Source organism: Labeo rohita, chromosome 3 (assembly GCF_022985175.1).
Source record: "Labeo rohita strain BAU-BD-2019 chromosome 3, IGBB_LRoh.1.0, whole genome shotgun sequence".
NCBI classification, from domain to species: domain Eukaryota; kingdom Metazoa; phylum Chordata; class Actinopteri; order Cypriniformes; family Cyprinidae; genus Labeo; species Labeo rohita.
The window spans coordinates 19,686,075-19,705,853 of NC_066871.1; the positions used below are offsets into that span (position 1 = coordinate 19,686,075).

General features: G+C 38.5%; 2 protein-coding genes across 2 annotated transcripts; both read right to left on the reverse strand.

Moving 5' to 3' along the window:
- Positions 1-581: 581 nt before the first annotated feature.
- Positions 582-6,807, reverse strand: lin7b (lin-7 homolog B (C. elegans)). The gene is made up of 6 exons (XM_051099925.1): positions 6,524-6,807; positions 4,559-4,677; positions 3,702-3,773; positions 3,409-3,618; positions 2,217-2,380; positions 582-1,367 (listed from the first exon to the last, which is right to left on the reverse strand). Exons 1-6 carry the CDS (start codon positions 6,597-6,599, stop codon positions 1,346-1,348), a joined length of 663 nt encoding a protein of 220 aa, XP_050955882.1. The 5' UTR covers positions 6,600-6,807; the 3' UTR covers positions 582-1,345.
- A 1,551-nt stretch (positions 6,808-8,358) lies between these two features.
- On the reverse strand, positions 8,359-19,649 carry snrnp70 (small nuclear ribonucleoprotein 70 (U1)). Its single transcript, XM_051099606.1, has 10 exons — positions 19,457-19,649; positions 18,758-18,911; positions 18,503-18,565; positions 18,210-18,264; positions 15,730-15,794; positions 15,418-15,480; positions 15,230-15,311; positions 10,895-10,996; positions 10,081-10,180; positions 8,359-9,994 (listed from the first exon to the last, which is right to left on the reverse strand). Exons 2-10 carry the CDS (start codon positions 18,902-18,904, stop codon positions 9,187-9,189), a joined length of 1,485 nt encoding a protein of 494 aa, XP_050955563.1. The 5' UTR covers positions 18,905-18,911; positions 19,457-19,649; the 3' UTR covers positions 8,359-9,186.
- Between the last annotated feature and the right edge of the window lie 130 nt (positions 19,650-19,779).

Consider the following 19,779-nt stretch of genomic DNA (forward strand, 5'->3'; position numbering starts at 1 on the left):
GCGGAGTTCAGGAGTTACAGACATTTTACTAAAAGTAGCTCTGCCCCTTTCAAACGTTTTGGCGCCCCTTTGCGATGGTGAGTCAAAAGTTAGACTTTTTTGGATAATTATTGATATTCACTCTCCAGAGAATCTTTCTGGTTTGGATCCGATAGGGTGAAAAAACAAAGACTAGTTCACAAAAGTGAGTTTTTCGAAAAATGTAAAATATCCGAAAATTTCACCAAGGATTCCAGCGACAAAAGACACTTGAGCCTGTGACTGACGGTTTAAGCGTTATGAGTGATTTCATACTTTTGCTCGCTGTAGCATCCCCGTCAGGCCGACTGGGGCGAGCATTGGTCACGTTGTCGGCAGTGTGAGTACTACCATCCCTCCAAGTTTCAAGTCTGTACAGCTTACGGTTCGGTCTCCATGATCAGCTGTTACATTCTAACAGTTACAATAGGGTTTGAGCACAATGCGCTTGAACCCCTAATAAGAGGTATATGGTATATTAACATAGCTATGATATTATGTCAAAACTATGGTTATCATGCTAGATGTTGACATATGTGAGCATAAATTGACTCACCAGACTATTAAATTACATTGTTGGTTTTAATGTATGAATAAATATATAAATAAACTGAAAAATTCAAGCATTGAACATAGGCACTATGACTGGCAGCGCAAAGCCACTCATAGCAGCACACTTTCATCATGACGACCATATTTGAGTGTGGCATGCTTTGTACGGAGCAATCTGTTCATGCTTAGTACAGAGCAATCAGTTCATTCAGGAAGTCTCTTTTGAGATAACAGTGTTTGTATACTCCTGATGTAGTTCACACAGAGCAAAACACATGATACAAGAATACTTATAGAAATGGGATGCATAGCTTTAACTCTAACGTCAACGCATGTCTTCTGAAACACTTGACTGACTCGATACATGAGTGAATGAATAATGGTCTAAGTTGGAGCCATCATGCCATTCAGTTCAGCAATAATCCTACGACACAAAGTCCTATAAGTACACATACTGTACCAGCCAATTTTGAACGTTCTCTTCTGTGCTAACAGACACACACACAAAACCCCCGAGAATATCACAGGGTGCAGGTTCCACATAAGAATACAATAGAAAATTAGACTCAAGACAGACCAGATGCACTATGCAGTCTCTCCCTCTGCATGGCCAGGGAAAATAGTATATTTGAGGTCTACATGTTTTGAGATCGTTCCACTAACATAGAAATAGCTAAGGGTAGTCTACACTGATCTCCTCTGGGTCTTCTGTCATCCTATAGGAGCAGAGAGGGTGGAAGAATGGATCAGCAGGTCAGTCACAAATTGAGATTGGTTAACCCCTGGACTCCAAAGACCTGTCGGTAAAAAGACAACGAAGACATTGATAAAATAGTCCATGTGACATTGCGGTCTATGCAGGGTCAGAAAGCTCTCGGATTTTATTAAAAGTATCTTAAATTGTGTTTCAAAGATGAACAAAGGTCTTACGGGTTTGGAAAGACATGAGAGTGAGTAATTAATGACACAATTTAACTTTTTGGGAGAATTAACCCTTTAACATGTCAATTACATTTTTATTTTATTAATTTTAACAGTGTTTTACACACTGTCTACTGTAATAAATACAAAATAAATGCTGTGAGATATACTACCATTCAGTAAGATCTGAAGGAAGTGAGTGAATTTATTCAGCAAGGATGTATTAAATTTCAAATGAATTAAGTGACTAAAAAGTAAATGCTGTTCTTTTGCACTATTCATCAAAGATTCCTAGAAAAATGTATCACATTCTGCAAAAATGGTTTTCAAAATTGATAATACAAAATGTTTCTTGAGCAGCAAATCAGTATATTAGAATGATTTCCAAAGAATCATGTGACACTAAAAACTGGAGAAATGATGCTGGAAATTAAGCTTTAACATCACAGAAATTAATTCTATTTTGAAATTTTTTCAAATGCAAAAGAGTTTAAATTGTAACAATATTTCAGAATTTTTACTGTATTTTTTTATTAAATGAATGCAGCCTTGGCATAAGAGACTTCTTTCAAAAACATTTAAAAATCGTACTAACCCATTTTACTTTTGAGGAAACATAAATGTCTTTTTGATTAATGATTGTCTAAGAGATGATAAGAAAAAGGAAAGCACTACAGAGGAAAAACAAAGGTAGGAAAAGAAAAAATTTAGATAAGGACACTCACGAGTAGCTGGTATGTTGCTGGCGTCTCCTGGCACTTCTCATCTTCTCAAATCTGGCTTCCATCTCCTCTAGGACTTTAGGGGTGTAACGCACCACCAGCTTCACTGAACCCTGTGCTGCTTTTAGCAGCTCTACAGCTTTCTCATGATGTTCTCCCTCCACACTCTACACACAATGAAGAAAGTAAGGGCATTTTAAAGTCTGTTATTCTGGAAAACCACAGCTCTTAAAGGGGTCATGAACTGAGAAACCAAAATTGCCTTGATCTTCTGACATATAAGAGGTCATTGTACTATAAAAACACCCTGCAAGTTTGAGAACTCAAAACTTTATTGTTAGCCTAAAAACAGCTTATATTGAAGGCAGTATGCCAAGACAACAGCTGGAATGTTCTGCTCTATGATGTAATAGTGTGGATAAGCACCACCTCCGCAGAAGAAGATCGACATGACTGCCTGTTTAGCCCTGCCCACTGATTTGTGCATAGTGCAGGTCTACGTAGAAACCAAACAACAAAGATGACTCTGCAGTGTCAGTTTGTGGTCTTTGCATTGCCTTCCTTCTGACACCAAACTAGGAAAGAGTGGATAAGAACTCGGTCCTTTGTTCACTTCATTTTACCGTGGATTCATTTACAATTACCCATAGCGTCAGTGACGCAACACTCATTCCCTTATCTCAGGGAACCGAGGTTACATTAGTAATCAGAGCGACACAATTCGACAAGGGATTTTCAAAAAAATCCAAGCTAAAAGTCGATGCTGTGCCACCTATATTGGATCCGACAGTGAGAAACTGTTTTCATTACATGGTCACTATTGCTTTGTCTCTTCTTACAGATCGTTTGATATGTATTGAGTTATTTATGCATTTTAAACCTAAATCACAGCGGCGTCTATCTATGAGGAATGAATGTACACTGTTAGCCAATCATAGCAGTGGGTGTTTATTTTCAAGTCTACAATCCATCAGGCCTATTCAAACAGAGCGTTCTCCTGAGGGGGGTTAAAAACAAGACAGGAAATAGACTATTACTTCTAAATTATGATGTTTTTGATGTACAAATCTTGATAACATTATACGTGGACCTCAGAGAAAAGTACAAAATAAAAAACAAAGGCAGTTCATGACCCCTTTAAAATCAAAGTCGTGGTCACAAATATACAACTCAAAATCATACTGTTCCAACATACCACTCCATTAACAGAGAGCAGTTGATCTCCTCTCTTCAGACCACCCTGTCGGTCAGCAACACCCCCTGGGATGACCCTGGAGATGTAGATGGGAGAGTTTTGCTCTTTTCCACCCATGATGTTGAACCCAAGCCCCTCGTCTGTTTTAGGGAGCTCAACCACTCTTGGGTGTGCATGGCCTTCGCTGGCTGCAAACGCTGCTACTGTGGCCTGGAAAAGGACAGCAAGTGTTTTCTTCAGTATATGATCATTTTTAGATCAACATACTGGCATTCTGTTTTGATAAAAGTTACCTTCGCGGTGGCTTGTGCACGGACCTCAGGCCCACCTACAATGTCCAATGTATCATAGAGCTGCTCATAGACCTAAAAAAAAAATTTTATGACAAATTTTATGACTGTGTGACTGTCCATTATCTTGCTTATTACACAGCTTTTGATTAATGTACGTTGATTTTTGTACAAATAATTATAATACAATGACTACTTATAGATTTTAGCACTCATACAAACATTTTCGAATGCAGACAGTGAACAAGAATCAAGAGCCGTGTAATAATATAAGTCATTGTGCAAACCTTATGTAAGGCTTGTGAAGTAGAAGGCAAATTTTAGTGGAATGAATCACAATCGAAGTAGACATACTGATCAAAATCTTGTCTTCCTACAATACGTTAACTCTCAGCTACGCAAAGAGCAGGACATCTGAGGGACATGTGAAAACTGAGTAAGTCTGACAAGAGTGTCACGTAGAATATCTGTGCAAGTTGTGAACAGACTGGACTCCTGCCATTGAAACCTATTATTACAAATCAAGGAGTGCGATATGGAGGCTGAAGTGAGATGACGTCTCAAAGCAGCAGGAAAGTGAGTCATTCAGGAGGAGGAACAGTGCAGCACAATTCTATCTATGACAAAAGAGCATACACGTGTGGAGGAGGCAGACATTATTTCTCTTCAAACCTTACTTTTATACCTAGCTATTTATGTTCCATTAGTGTTCTGTGAAATCAGCACAAGAAAAAGTATAAATTAGTAAACATTTTCACTGTTTTTTAATATTTTGGTCTAACATGGTCTAACTGAACAGAATCCAGCAAAGTTTTAAAATCACAGAGTCTTTATGTTTGAAAGACTGAAGCAGATTTTACCTCTCGGATGGCAGCACAGAACTTGCTCTGTAAAACTCTCTGTAGAGCCTGGAGTTTGGGAGGAGGAAGTTCACCACTTCTCTGAAGCCTGTCCAACAGTTCTATCACTCTGCAAACATCTGGCAGAAAATAAAACATCACAGAATATACACTGCTGTTTAAAAGTTTGACATTAGTAAGATTGTTAATGCTTTTTAAAAATGTTTTTTTACACTCATCAAGGCTGTATCTATTTGATCAAAAATACAAAAAAATGCAATTTTGTGAAATATTATTGCAATTTAAAATAACAGTTTTCTGTTTTTCTTTGTTTTTTTTTTTTTTAAATATACATTAACTTAATTTTAAGCATCATTACTCTAGTCTTCTGTGTCATGTGATCCTTCAGAAATCATTTTAATATGCTGATTTATTATTAATGTTGGAAACAGTTGTGATGATTAATATTTTCTGGTACCTGTGATACTTTTTTCAGGATTCTTTGATAAATAAAAAGTTCAAAATGAAAGTGTTTATTCAAAATAGAAATTTTGTGTTACAATATACACTACTATTCAAAAGGTCAGTAAATTTTTCTTTCTTTCTTTTTTAATAAAATTAATGTTTATTCAGCAAGGATGTGTTAAATTGATAAAAAGTGATAGTAAAGACTTATGTTGTTAGAAAAGATTTGTACTTTGATGTTCTTTTTAACTTTTTATTACTCAAAGGATCAAAGTTTCCAAATATTAAGCAGCACAACAGTTTCAACACTGATAATAAATCAGTATATTAGAATGATTTCTGAAGGATCATGTGACACTGAAGACTGGAGGAGAATGGCTGATGAAAATTCAGTGCTGCGTTACAGAAATAAATTTTATTTTAAAGCATATTAAAATTGGAAACCAACATTAGAAATTGCAATAATATTTCACAATATTACTGTTTTTCTGTATTTTTGTAAAATAAATGCAGCCTTGATGAGCATAAGAGATTCCATTAAAAATCTTACTGATCCCAAACTTTTAAATGTGTACATCAGTGTACATTTAAAAACAAACAACAAAAAAAAGGTAACAAAGTTAACCTGGCATAGAAAGTTAACTATAGAAAGTTCTGGTTATGAAACTATCAATATGCCTCTTTTATTTATTTATTTATTTATTTATTTTTTATTTATTTTTTACTGTTTTTAAGTAATTATGCTTTCAGGGCCCTTTAATTTTCTATTAAATACCTGCCATAAAAATTACTAAAAAGACAATTTGTCAGATTCAATAACGGAGTGCAGGGCCCGAATTAATGGTAGATCATTTAAGTTTTCTCAAGACAATTAAAAGGGACTATGTAAATACTACTATCAGCACTGATGCCAATTATGACATCTAAAGAAAAATAACAAGGAGATATAGGCAAAATTACTTACTGCCATGTCTTTCTATATCCACAGATGACATGTACAGTCAAACCAAAAATTATTTAGACACCAGATATAATTTTTGATATTTTTTTGTTTTACTAGTAGGTTAATTTATGTTAGTGAGGACAGCAAAATAACGTAAAGAGTGATATATTACACCCAAAAAATATTCATAAAAAATTTGGTTTGACACTTTGACTTGACCATGTTTTGTTAAAACATCAAAGTTACCTGACATTATCATGTTGACTCTGTTTTGACACAGTTATACTACAGCAAACAAAACCGTAAAAAGATAGATAGATAGATAGATAGATAGATAGATAGATAGATAGATAGATAGATAGATATTTTTTTCAATGAATTTTAAGCATAACAATACAAACACGAGCACTCCCTACTGGGGACATCCATTCATTCACATCGTGGCCACTATGTGCCCCGTGATCATTAACGTTACCCGATTAAGAGCTTGTCAGTTCATTGGTAAGACTATCTGCCAGAGTATATTTCAGACAGTACTCACATCTGTTGGGACATATGAAGAGGACTAAGTAAATTACCTCTTTCCAAACAGAGCGGTTCCGTCATCGCCGCCATGTCCAGCTCTTTCCCCGTATGATAATACGATGACATCATGAAGACCGTCTGCTGCAGTGGAGCACTGAACCGTTGTCAACGTTCTTTTACCGGGGGTGGAATTGTACTGTATCGTTTTGAAGCTGAAGGAAATGGTTTTCAGTTGTAAAAATCTAACGTCTTCTGCAGGTTCGCAGTGAGAGTGGCGAGATGCGAGAGGAGCCGTACACTCGTACTGGGTAGCCGCTTACTGAATGACGCGATACTATACGTCAGAGGCGCAAGTTCAACCAAAGACTATCAGCTCACTATTAGTCGTTTTTGCAACCTGGGGCCGGTTACATAAATGATTTAGACTAGTTCTAAAAGTTAGCCAGCCATTTTTTAAGACTGTTCATCATTTTTTTTAATTAGTTACATAAAAATGTAGATTCATCCAAGTTGAATCCAAAAAAGACTAATTACCCTTTGGCGAACTGCTTGCTCAGACTAGTTCTTAAAGGGAACTCCGGGTATTAAGACTTAGCTTAATTATGGGTATGAACGGTTTAATGCAGGGGTGCCCAAACTCGGTACTGGAGGGCCAATGTCCTGCAGAGTTCAGCTCCAACCCTCCAAGACCGAGTTTTGGCACCCCTGGCTTAATATAACGTAAATGATATCTCGAACTGAAATATGTAGTAGAAATCCCAAGAAATATTTAAGTTAAATCCACATAATTTCATACATATATATATTCGACTATGGGGGGCGCCATTATTTCGATGACGTGAAATGGTTGCATTCGGTGAGCTCCTGGCGCTACATTTTTACCTCACCACAACTCGAAAAATAAAATACTGATGCAATGCCACATTGTGCAGCTTTTGGTTGTAATTTTCAGTCAAAGTGCATAAAATAAGTGATTCTTCACTGCCTCTATTGTTCTCTCAACTCTAGGCCCCGATGCCTTTGAGGCTTTTAGTAGACCACAGCTACTGAAAGAGCTTAGAAATTACAAACAAGACACACTAGATGCCATCCTGGCAGGACGTAAACATACAACATGACACCGCAGCCACTTATGGAGTTACTCAGCATGGATTTCAGTGGATATCAGGGGTATTTAGACTCCTTGTGGGTAAAATCAATCATACATTTGGTTAAAGCCTAAGCTTGTATCAGTCGCCACCTGTAAACTCTTTCAGTAGCTGTGGTCATTGTATCAGTATTTTTTTTTCCAAGTTGTTGTGGTAAAAATAGCAACAGGGTAGCGAAGTGCAACCATTTGACGTCAACAAAATAAGGGCGCCCCCATAGTCCAAATTATGTATAAAACATGTGGATTTTTTTTAAATAAGGTAAATCTTTAATGGTTTTTCTATTACATATTTCAGTAAGAGACATTTACAGTACAATAAACCATAGGAGTCTTAATAGCCGGGGTTTCCTTTAAAGGAACACTCCACTTTTTTTTAACTCCTAGAGTTAAACAGTTGAGGTTTACCATTTTCGAATCCATTCAGCCGATCTCCAGGTCTGGCGGTAGCACTTTTAGCATAGCTTATCATATATCATTGAATCTGATTAGAATTATTGACAATATTTTTCCTATTTAAAACTACTCTTCTGTAGTTACACTGTGTACTAAGACTGATGGAAAATTGTGATTTTCTAGGCTGATATGGCTAGGAACTACATTCTCATTCTGACGTAATAATCGAAACAAGTGTCGAGACAGCGTCTTAACAGAGTCTAAGTTTACTCAACTGGCCCCCATTGGCTGATCTGACAATATTGTTTACAAGACTTTAAAAAAAGGAATCAAGACAGACAATAATTTGGCAATAAAAAGTATTTATTCAACGAAGAGCAGAACCAATACTAACAGAGATACAAGCTCAAAAAAAAAAAAAAAAAAAAAAAAAAAAGAGCGATTTTTGTGAACCCACTGCAGACATTCCTATTTAAAAAACACATTTGTGTCAATGTTTGCCACCTTTGTTACTTCAGTAAAATTAGGGGCCACTGTACAATTTGCAAACGATCCACATACTGAACCAAATATAAAACAAAATGTACAAGACAAAAGATAGAAAAGAAATGGGGGCAGATATAAAAGGAACATTGTACAGATAAGGTTTCAAACCATCAAGCAATTATTCCTGTAATCAACAAACATCTATGAAAGTGGACATAACGGTACTAAACAACCTCAAATCATCTGACAGTTACTCATCCATTACTGAATAAACTACACTGTAATAAAACACAGTACCTCAGTCAAGAGATGTCTTCCTAGCTGTGCAGTCATTTGATACCGAGTTGAGGGAATTCAAATGCATTATAAGGCTAGTTCTTTAATAAAGTTTTATGCAAACAATGCCCCACAAATGAAATAAACGGGTTCAAAAAAAAAAAAAAAAAAAAAAAAAAAAAAAAAAAAAAAGCTCACAGTTTAACTACATAATCTTTTTATTTTAACAAAAGGACGCTGCTTACCAGGGACACACTAAGGTCTCTCAGTGACAGCTTTTGGTAGTACAGTATAATACTTACACACTGTGGACATAGTGCAAGCAAAGGGTGGAGGCATTAAATAATGGTTGAGAATTTGTGAATCCAATCAGTTGGATGATCTTGGACGATTCGCACAATGGTGGCACTTTCAGTACTCATCGCCCTGGCCCTCCATCCTGTATCCATTCTCATTGGAGGCATAGCCCTCTCCTGACTGCATGGAATCCTGATCCATCATCATCATCCTCATTCCATCCTGTGAACCTTCTTCTGATTGTGGCGGCAACTGATCTTCACCCTCTTCGCCTCCGTTACCCAATCCCTCCTGATCTCCTGAGGACAAAACGTGTCTGTCTTCCCTACGGTCCCCGCGCTCCCGATCGCCTCGGTCCCGCTTGTGTTCACGATCTCTATCCCTGTCTCGCCTTCTTTCCCGATCTCTGTCTCTGTCTTTGTCTCTGTGGCTACGCTTCCTATCACGGTCTCTCTCCCTGTCTTTGTCTCGATCCCTTCCTCTCTCCTCTCCTTCAGGCCCTCCCTCCTCACCTCGTCCTGGCTCACCACCCAAGGGGTCCTCCATACCCCTATCTCCTCCTTCGGGCATCATGCCATCAACTAGCCCGCCCATGCCTTCCTCTCCTCCATCTGCACCCTTCCCTCTCTCTCTGTCTCGCTTTCTATCCCTGCTCCTGCTTCTCCTCTTGCGGTCTCTTTCTCTATCTCGGTCTCTACTCCTCTCTCGGCTGCCTCCGGCACCACCTCGTTCTCGTTCCCTCTCTCGGCGCCGGCTGCCTCCTCCCGCCTCCTCCGCTGGTGCCGCGATGCCCCTTTCACGCTCTCGAGACCTGGTTCGTCTGCGTCTCTCTCGAGATCGTGAACGGCGGCGCTCACCACGGTCCCTTTCTCGGTCTCGTTCCCGACTACGATCCCTGCGTTCGCGATCCCGATCGCGGTCACTGCAGGATAAGAGACAACAGAGGTCAGGCTTAGAGGACTGAAATGTACCTACTTAAAAACACAACCATGGCCCCAATCAACTTGCCTTCCAATTGGTCGGTCATCATAGCGGGAAGTGTCGTCTCTGCCAGAGTGCTTGATGTTGACATCTGCCCCTCCTCGCCTTGTACCACCAAGACCTCCACCTGGACAGTGAAATAAACGTATAATGAAGACGTGAAGTAATACTTGCTATCCCAACCAGGGGTGGGCAACTCTGGCCCTGGACATGCACTGCCCTTCAAAGCTTTGCTCTAGAACAAGGATAGGCTACGTCGGTCCTGGAGTACCGATATCCTGCAGAGTTTAGCTCCAACCCTGGAAAAAAAAAAACATCACCTGCCTGTAGCCCTAATAATTCTGAAGACCTCGATTAACTTGTTCAGGTGTGTTCGATTAGGGCTGGAGCTAAACTTAGCAGGACAGTGCCATTGCAGGATCTCTGCTCTAGAACGTGGGTGCCCAAAACTCGGTCCTGGAGGGCCAGTGTCCTGCAGAGTTTCTCAAACTTGCCTGAAGTTGGAAACGTGAAACACCTGTCGGAAGGTTTCTAGTATGCCTAGTAAGAGCTTGATTAGCTGTTTCAGGTGTCTCTAATTGGGGTTGGAGAACACTGGCACCCCTGCTATAGAATAAGTGTCCAATGCTGGTCCTGGAGGGACACCATCCTGAAAACCAACTACTAAGTATCTTCTAGACTGATAGAAACCTCAAAGACATTGGGGCAGGCTGGAGCCAAGCTCTACAAGACATTGGGCCTCCAGAAGCAGCATAGGACACCCAAGGTCTAGAAAACAACACTTAATTAGGAAAAAAAAAAAAAAAAAAAAGAAAAGAAAGAAAGAAAGAGAAATGCATACCAAGTCTCCGGGGGCGCCATCCTTTGACCGTTCGTCCTCTTTCAACATCAACAAGCACTCTACGTCCATCGATCTTTTTGCCATCTGCATGCTTGTAGGCAGCTAGAGGAGTTGATAGACGAGCAGTAGAAATAAGGGAGATTGAGGGATGAAGGGAATAAGGAGAATACAGAGAAAGAAAGAGGTGGACAATGAGAAACAAGAATGCACACAACAGTATTTCCTGCTACATACCTTGAATTTGGGATCAACTCCATTCAAACACGTTAAGCTATTTAAAGGCACGCGCTTACCTCTGAACGGATAAGCCACCAGTAATGAGATAAATTGACAATGTTGCCACCATCCATTTAAAAAAAAAAAAAAAAAAAAAAAAAAAAAAAAAAAAGTTGTCTACCTCATGTTCAGTTAACAGTTACACTCTTGGATTGAAGCACACAAACAAATATTACAAAAAAAGCTCTATTAAAAAGCTGAAAAGTAGTGAATGATGTTTATGATTTTTATTATGTATTTAAGAACTACTGCATACCTTGAAATAAATTCAAAGCACAATGCTTTGAAAAAATTCTGTATATGAATTCATGATTAACATGCAAATTCATTTCACCAATAAAGCCAAAAGTGAAAGTTTCTGAAAAGCTTAAATTTAATATTAACGCAGTGGGGAATGTGAAAATGTCGCTGGGGCATCTAAATACTCAATAGGAACAATCAAAATCCAGACATTATTTGACAAAGTTCAAAGAAACTAAAGCACATGCTTTGAAAAGCTTTGTAAAATTCAGAGAAAAGCCATCTCCCTGATGTTCAAAAAGTATGAAGGAACATTTGAGTGCTAGAAAACATAAGTGATGCAAATAAAAATCAAGGCAGTTCAAGGTAGATCACAAAAACAAAGCAGCATTATAGTCAACAGCTTGGACCACACAAGTCATGTCCAAATTTAGTGTGATCCACATTAACTGCCTATTAATGCCATTTTATTCTCATTAAATCTAGGGAAAAAAGGCACTTAGTGAACACAGTTAAGTTAAAAGCCACACAATTCATTCTCCAAACTCTTTCAGAAACAGTCACACTCATACACACTTTCTATGAGCATCAAAGCACCATTCAAACTCACATCAGGACAAACCAAAGGGGAAAAAAGAAAACATTTTGCAGAGCTTTACTTTTAGACTCTATATTATAAATAACGGGTTTGGTTGAATTAGAGCTTTTAAATAAGTTACACAATTCTCACACTACAATATGGCCAATACTCTTGGGTCCTTTTCCATCTGCTGGTCTAAGATAAAAGTCTAAGCCCTTAAGTATTTAGTCATTATCTCAGAGTTACCACATTACCTGGAGATGCTACCTTACCATAACACCTGGCCAAGGATGGAAGTCCTTGATGGAAAACCCCACGGAAACGTAGCCTGGCGATTCCAGCCGCAGTACTCAATTTTTTGTATTTTTACCAAAACTGGACAACCTTGAATCAAGGAATTAGGGGTCCAATCCTTCAACAAGCGATACGATGAAATCCACGAAGCTACTCTGGTCTGCACTGTCGATGACGTTTGGTTGAAACCCATTAATGAGGGCCTTACCATCAAACCCTCAAGTTCTCTCACACACGTCTCCTTTACATCTCAACTAGAGGGCCTTACCAACAACCCTCAGACTAACTATACAAAACTAGAGGGGCTTACCAAACACCCTCAAGGCACCTACCCAACACGAGGGCCTTACCATCCACCCTCATTTTTATCAGTTGACAGAGGGCCTTACCACAACCCTCACCTACCTAACCAATAAGAGGGGCTTACCAACCACCCTCATATCCGTAACAATCTCTTATATTCTTGACGAAATCTGCCTCGCACGTCACATTTATAAAGATCTCGCACAATTCTTAATTTTTTTTACATCTAAAATTTGGAAAAATATATATGAAAAATGAAATGGTAGGAAAGAAAAAAACGTTTATTCTACTTATTTTACTGGTATCCATGCCGTTTTTTCAGCCCACTTTTTTAGGAGTTTTATAAAGATGTAAAGAACTAATTTGTCACACATAGGAAAGGTTACTCTCCATGCAGCTCCTCGATTCTCAATCTAAATGGAAATTTGGCTTATGGATTAAGTATCTCACAGAAGCATTCTGGGACTGAACTTAACTATTGAAGCTGTACAAGGTGAATCCATGACACCAAGAATCTTTAAATGTAATTGGGTTCCGTGCAGTGAATTGAATAACCAATGCCATTGGTAATCTGTTCTATTAAAGCCAATTTCAAACATTTCTGCACATATGCCTGTAAACACTAAATAAGTTAAAAATGATTACCACCAAATAAGTGCCTTTTGTGCCATCTTATACATAAATTACAGTCCTGGCCTGTAAGATATAGTAACAATTAACGGTATAAAAACAGTTACAGTAGTTGCGCAAGATGCATTCCCGTTATCACTGCACAACACAAAAGTAGATTTATTATGTTGTTGCAGATAGGGATGTAACGGTATTATCAATATTGTAAACGATAGGTCTTCCAAGCAAAAACAGTTGTGTTTTGAGCCATTATGCTTTGGCACAGTATCTGTCAAACGAACTATAACCGAAATATGGCTTAATCCCTTCATCAAGTCTTTCTTTGCTACGCTTTCAAGTGTGTACTTCGTTCAGGCGATCAGTTTGTGATCCGGTGTTTTCGTCGCCTCAGTTCACAGTGAATAAAGTTTATTTCATGTGCTGTGTATTTAATGCACGTTTAGGAACGCAACAGCCACCAGATTTTCTTTTTTTTTTTTTGGCAAATTATTACAGCATTTTCACTAGATTTGTAGTGAGACGAGTTTTTTGTAAGCCTGTTTTCACTGAAGCTGGAGTTTTCCAGTCAAAATAAAAGCTCAACTGCCATTTCCATCCAAATAAAAGCTTAAAAGTGCAGTATGAACGGCTGACAGCTAGCAGTTTAAATGGTTAACGTTAAAATTCCTGACTAGATTCCTACTAAAATGACGTTTTTTGTTTGCCAAGTCTGCCAAACAGTAAACATGACTGCACCTTAATATCAGGTAGTGCATGTCAGGCAATTAGCTTTGCTTAATAATTAAAAAAAAAAAAAAAAACCTATTCTGCATGTTTTTCATCTAATCGAAAAATAAATGAATTAAATCAAGACCAGCTTTCACTCTGACATAACTCAGCAATTTGGTAACGCATGCATCATTGCATTACATTCAACAGGTTCTCTTACTACACCGCTCTGTTTCAAATGCAACGGTCATGCAGTCTAAATCTTGCAGATTACAACCACATTAGTACCATTACGATGGCTTTAATAGAAAAGGTTAAATGACAGGCTCAAACTCACTACAACTGGCCCAAGTCACACTCAATGAAACTGGAAGCCAAATGTTTAGCCCTAAAATGGGGCGGTGATTTGGTTCACCTGACGACCTAATATTAGATGAGGGGTGTAAAGAAATCTTACCCATCATACAAACCCATCATACCAACCATATACTGAGCTGTGGTAGTAGGGTGTAGATGTATCAAAACCATCATCATGATCTGCAAGCCAGCTCTGGCCAATAGCCATCAGAGATAGGCGGCTGCAGTAGCAATGAGAACAACACACAATTAATAGAAAGCATTGAGTCGCTCCGCAACACTTCAATCATGAACGCCCCTGTGTGAACGGAGTTATAAAAAGCCTTGGTATTAACGACTGTTTGTGCACCAGACATGAACAGGTGTGTAAGTATATGGGTCACCTTTGTCTCTACAGACGGCCTTAGCCTTTAGCTTACCATCACCGCTCCGGCCGGAAACACACTGCTATGTCACACTGCCTAAACATTACAGAGATGCCATAAAGTGGCAACATTCATCAGAATGTGTGTTGGGCTAACGCACAGCCACACGTCACTTTTCCACCACATGTGCTGCACCGTCACACTCGCACCAAATGCAACACACACATACACACGGGGGTAAAAACAGGAATATACTACAAACACAGACATAATAGGGTTGACAAGCGGTCATACAACCACACACACACAAATGGAGTTTTATAACTTGACAGTTACACATTCTCATATGCAAGTTTTAAATATTGAGTTTTTGGCTACAATGGTTTTTGACCATTGAAGAAAAAAAAAAAAAATTAAATGAACTATGATCAACATACTTAGTAGCTTCAAATATGAATTATTAGTTTTCAAGGGAAGAAAAGACAATGAATGACTCATTGTGGTAACAGATGGTGTAGCTGTTCTGAACCTTGCTTTTGGTCATTTAAGGAACTTGAAGAACGTGAAGTCTTGGTTACTCACAGTGCATGTCTCTCTCGTGTTCGTATTCAATGAACGCATAGCCTCTTGGTTTGCCAGTTTTCTTGTTGTACACGATATAAATCTAAAAAAAACAAAAAAACAGATAAATTCAAAATTGAGTCTGCAGGAAAACTAAAGGACATTAGCATACTATGGAAATGTGCATAATACATGTTTAGTAAACTTACCCGTTTGATAGGACCATAGACTTCAAACTCACGCCGTAGTTTAGATTCTGTGGTGTCGTAATTCTGCATAAACAGAAAAACATGTAAGATGTGTCTTCCACTTAAGAAAAATGTGTTTAAATATTAACATATAATATTAATTATATGAATTAAAATATATACATACAAATATTTTCAAAATATATACTGTATGTGTGCGTATTTATATTTACATAAATATACACAGTACACACATTATGAAAAACTTTTATTTTGTATGCAATTAATCGTAATTAATCATTTGACAGCACTAAAGTCGACAAAAATACTCACAATTCGAGCCACAAACAAGGTCTTAAAAGCGTCTCCTTGAGCATTAGGATCGTTGTGTGGGTCCCCTGTGGGAATACAAGAAACAGTTTTTAAAAGGAAACACCAAACTACTTTTTCTGAGATTTTAGCAAAGACGTTTGTGTTGCACATCACAGAAGGCAGTGTTAGCATTCCATTCATTTCAATTGAAGAAAACTGGTTCATTTTTAGCTTTTTTGCGCTATTTTCATGTTCCAGGTTTAAAATCTACATTGACGTCACAGTTTGTGATGTGGCACTACAGCGCTTTGATGACACGGTGTCTCAATTATTCATGACACTGTATTATGCTGTGTGAAGACGCTTTGCTTATTCACAACAGCATGTGTGACAGACGCTTCAGACTGTGGGATTGCATTAAAGGGGTCATCGGATGCCAAGTTCACTTTTTCATGTTGTTTGAACATTAATGTGCGTTGTCAGTGTATGTACAAATCTACCCTATAATGATAAAAATCCATGCAGTGGTTTTTAATTAATCTGTAAAAATAATATTCCCTTTTTCAAATCGAGCCGTTCTCAGATGCCTGTCGGTGTGCCGTCACACCCACAGAGGCCACTCCCACAATAGCTGATTGACATGAGCTCTTACCTTAGACCAGCTGTCACAGTCTAGTAACTTTCCATGTTTTGATGCCAGAGCAGGGATGCAAGTTATACAAGAATATCTCCGATTGAGCGATTGAGGTGTTGTGTTGCTGGATGTAGTAATGAACATAGTGGTCATCATTTACTCCCGACATCTGAGCCGCTGAAGATGCAGTAGATTACGTTTGTTTGTGAAGGGAACGCGCCTCCCGATCTACATATATCCGTCTATGTTTGCGCGAATCATTCACGCTCCAGCTTCGCCTACAGAAGTAGTGAGTATAAGCCTTTTTTTATGAATCTTTGCAATCGCCTTTCCTTGTAACGTGGTAGTTAGGACGTTTAGCGGCTAAACGCGGCTAACGTAAACAAGACCCTCTTTCCACAGAGAGAAGGGGGGGGGGTGAGCAGAGCTCATCTGCATTTAAAGGAACAACCCCTTAGAATGGGATGATTTTTGCAGAGCTGATTTTGACAAGGTAAAAAGGGTGTTGTTTTACACTACCATTGAGAATTTTTAACCAAAGTATATTAGAGACTTTTCATTAAGACCCTAAAGAATCATATCAACTTGTGGAAAATGGGCATCCGATGACCACTTTAAGAAAAAAGTTCATGTATTGAAAGAGTGTTTTCGCTTAGTAAATAAATCATTTGTGCCAAACTCTTACAAAGTGAGCGTAACCGGTTTCAGCAACTCCTTGATGGAATCAGAGCCAGTCCTCCCTATAATGCAAAATACGCAAGCTGCATAGGGCCCCCGTTGCTCTCAAAGATGATTTATTTTAAGTTTCGTTTTTGAAGAGGGCCAGCAGTTATCAAAACATGAACCTTTTCTACTTAAAAAAAAAAAAAATCAGTAAAATCATGTAACGTCAATGTCCTACAGAGTCTTGCTCAAAATCAAAAAAACATGTTGAAAGCGTACCAAGCCACAGAAGAGAGAGCTGCTTCTCCAGCACTTTCTGTGAGCGCCATTTGAGATGGAGTGAACCACCGACAAATGCATTTCATTCATTTATTTACGGAGAAGTTCACTTCCAAACAAAAATTTACAGATAATGTACTCATTCCCTTGAAATCCAAAATGCCTAACACCTTTCTACAGTTGTAAAGAAATAGTTTAAGGAAAACATTTTAGGATTTTTCTCCATATAGTGGACTTCAATGGTGCCCCAATTTTGCATGTCCAAAGTGCAGTTTAAATGCAACTTCAAAGGGCTCTAAACGATCCCAGCTGAGGAAGAAGGGTCTTTTCCTAGTGAAACGATCGGTTATTTACTTTTTTAAATTACAATTTATCTAATTTGTAACCTCAAATGCTCGTCTTGTCTCGTCTGCCTGAACTGTTTTTTTTCTGGTTCATGACAGTTAGGGTGTGTTGAAAAACTCCCATCTCATTTTCTCCTCCAACTTCAAAATCATCCTACATCACTGTTTTACCTTTTTTTTCTGTGTGTGTGTAAAGGGTGTTTGATTTTTTCTGGGTTGGTACTTCTGCAGCAGTGTAGGATGATTTTAAAGTTGGAGGAGAAAATAAGATGGTATGAAACCCATCAAAAGGATTACATAAATACGGCAAAATAAGGCTTAAAAGTGATTAGAGGTGCAACAGCACATTCATAAGCGTTTTCGATACAGACTGCAAATGCAAACAGATGTACAATTATTTGCATTGTTAACTCAATGGGAGCAAAATTAAACTGTCTGAAACTAAAGTTGTCTGTCTCCCCTCTTCCCCCTCCACAGCACACCACACCGACATTTGTAGCATTTTTCAAAACTGTGACGAGAACCAACCAGTAAAACAGAGTGTTGTATTGGTTAACTTATTAATGGGTTCAGACACTTACACAGCTTCAGTTCTGCTTCCACCACAACTTGCCGCCTTTCCATCTTCTCCCTTCTCTGCAATTCAAATCACAATGAACCATATTACAAACAAACATAAACAAGTTCCGATGAGAAAATCTCCCATGCTCTCAATTTTAAAGAACACAAGCTCACAATTACATGATATCCTACTCGGCACCACTTAAATATGCCAAATTTATTATGAAAAAAATCTTTAAAATAACCTGTTCACCATCTTGAACTCATAATCCCACTGAATGAAAGAAACTCAATTTAGTCAAGACTAGCTCACCTTTCTCTCCAACCTCTCCTCCCGCGTCTCTGCTCTTGTGGGTGGTGGCGCATCTCTGGGGTCCTAACCAACAGTGGGTAACAAAACACCATTATATAACATAACACTTACAAAAATATCTTGTGTACTTCGCATTATGCATGCAACAATCTTCTGACCAAACATGTGTTGTGTAATTTTTACTGTGTTTTCAAAAAATAAAATGATAAAAAAACCCATAAAACAATCTTTCACATAAAAGATTTCAAAAAGCACCTCAAAATGCCGGATGAAGGGAGCAATTCCGCAGTACGGCTGGTTGTGATGTTTCTCATGGGGGAGCTTCTCTAGTTGAGGCAGAAACGGTATCGGGTCCCGCGGGGCAAACAATGCCAACAGGTTCGGGGGAAGAAACTGAGTCATTGTTCACCTAGAAAACAAACGGATTAATTCATAATCCAGAACAACCTTTAACACACACTCTAAACACCACATCTGTGCAGTTACGGTGAGTAAACGATTAATTATGAAGAGATTTCGGTTATGCCATGATCGGTCAAAAACACCGCAGGGATTTATGGAAGTTGGTCAATTTAACCTGAAAACGTAGTGTTTTTCCACGTCTAAACATTTAACAGTACCTGCATCAGTAAAGCAACACCTCTTAAACCATTTTCGGGAAGTTAGTACCTTAGCTAGCAGTGCCTGCTATCTCGGTTAGCTTCTTGCAAACAAACAACACTAACACTTCAACTACATTAATGATTAAATAATCAGCATTTTCAATATTATGCATGATATAGTGAACAAACACAAACGCTTCACGTAAATAATAGAAGTGCACGTTCTGTAAGACACGTGTAAAGCAAAACTCAATCCCGTTTATGGTCAGCTCCACTAATTCACCGTTTCTGCTGATCAGATCAGAGCAGAGATCGCCAACATTTCCACGAGCGGCCTCCTGTAGTGAATTACCTCAGCTTCTCATTCGGCTCCGACGAAACCTCCGATTTTAGCGCAAAAACCCCTCTGCGTTTGTCTGTAGGAAGTCTTCGTGCGTGAACTTTTTAAATATCTTTAGTATTTTGTGTGTACTTCGATCCACACAATACCCAGCGTGTATCCTCACCAAGCTGAACGAGTCGTTCCTTTCTTAAAATGGCGCGAGGCCGTAAACCACTCTGGTATTTTACGACGCGTGTAAGAGTGGAGTTTTACGTTAGGGGCGTGGTTAAGCATTACAAAATAAAAGCTGTGAATAGACTCCAAAGTCCTGATTTCTAGACCAACCTCAATAA

Excerpts from the sequence above, each read along its gene's own strand:
- snrnp70 (XM_051099606.1), bottom strand. The coding sequence starts at position 18,904 with ATGACTCAGTTTCTTCCCCCGAACCTGTTGGCATTGTTTGCCCCGCGG. Across the intron at positions 10,181-10,894 it reads ATGGCGCCCCCGGAGACTTG|GTGGAGGTCTTGGTGGTACA; the intron begins GTATGCATTTCT and ends TTCACTGTCCAG. Across the intron at positions 9,995-10,080 it reads GATGACCGACCAATTGGAAG|TGACCGCGATCGGGATCGCG; the intron begins GCAAGTTGATTG and ends CTTATCCTGCAG.
- lin7b (XM_051099925.1), bottom strand. The coding sequence starts at position 6,599 with ATGATGTCATCGTATTATCATACGGGGAAAGAGCTGGACATGGCGGCG. Across the intron at positions 3,774-4,558 it reads TCTGTGCTGCCATCCGAGAG|GTCTATGAGCAGCTCTATGA; the intron begins GTAAAATCTGCT and ends TTTTTTTTTTAG. Across the intron at positions 2,381-3,408 it reads TGCTCTCTGTTAATGGAGTG|AGTGTGGAGGGAGAACATCA; the intron begins GTATGTTGGAAC and ends CATTGTGTGTAG.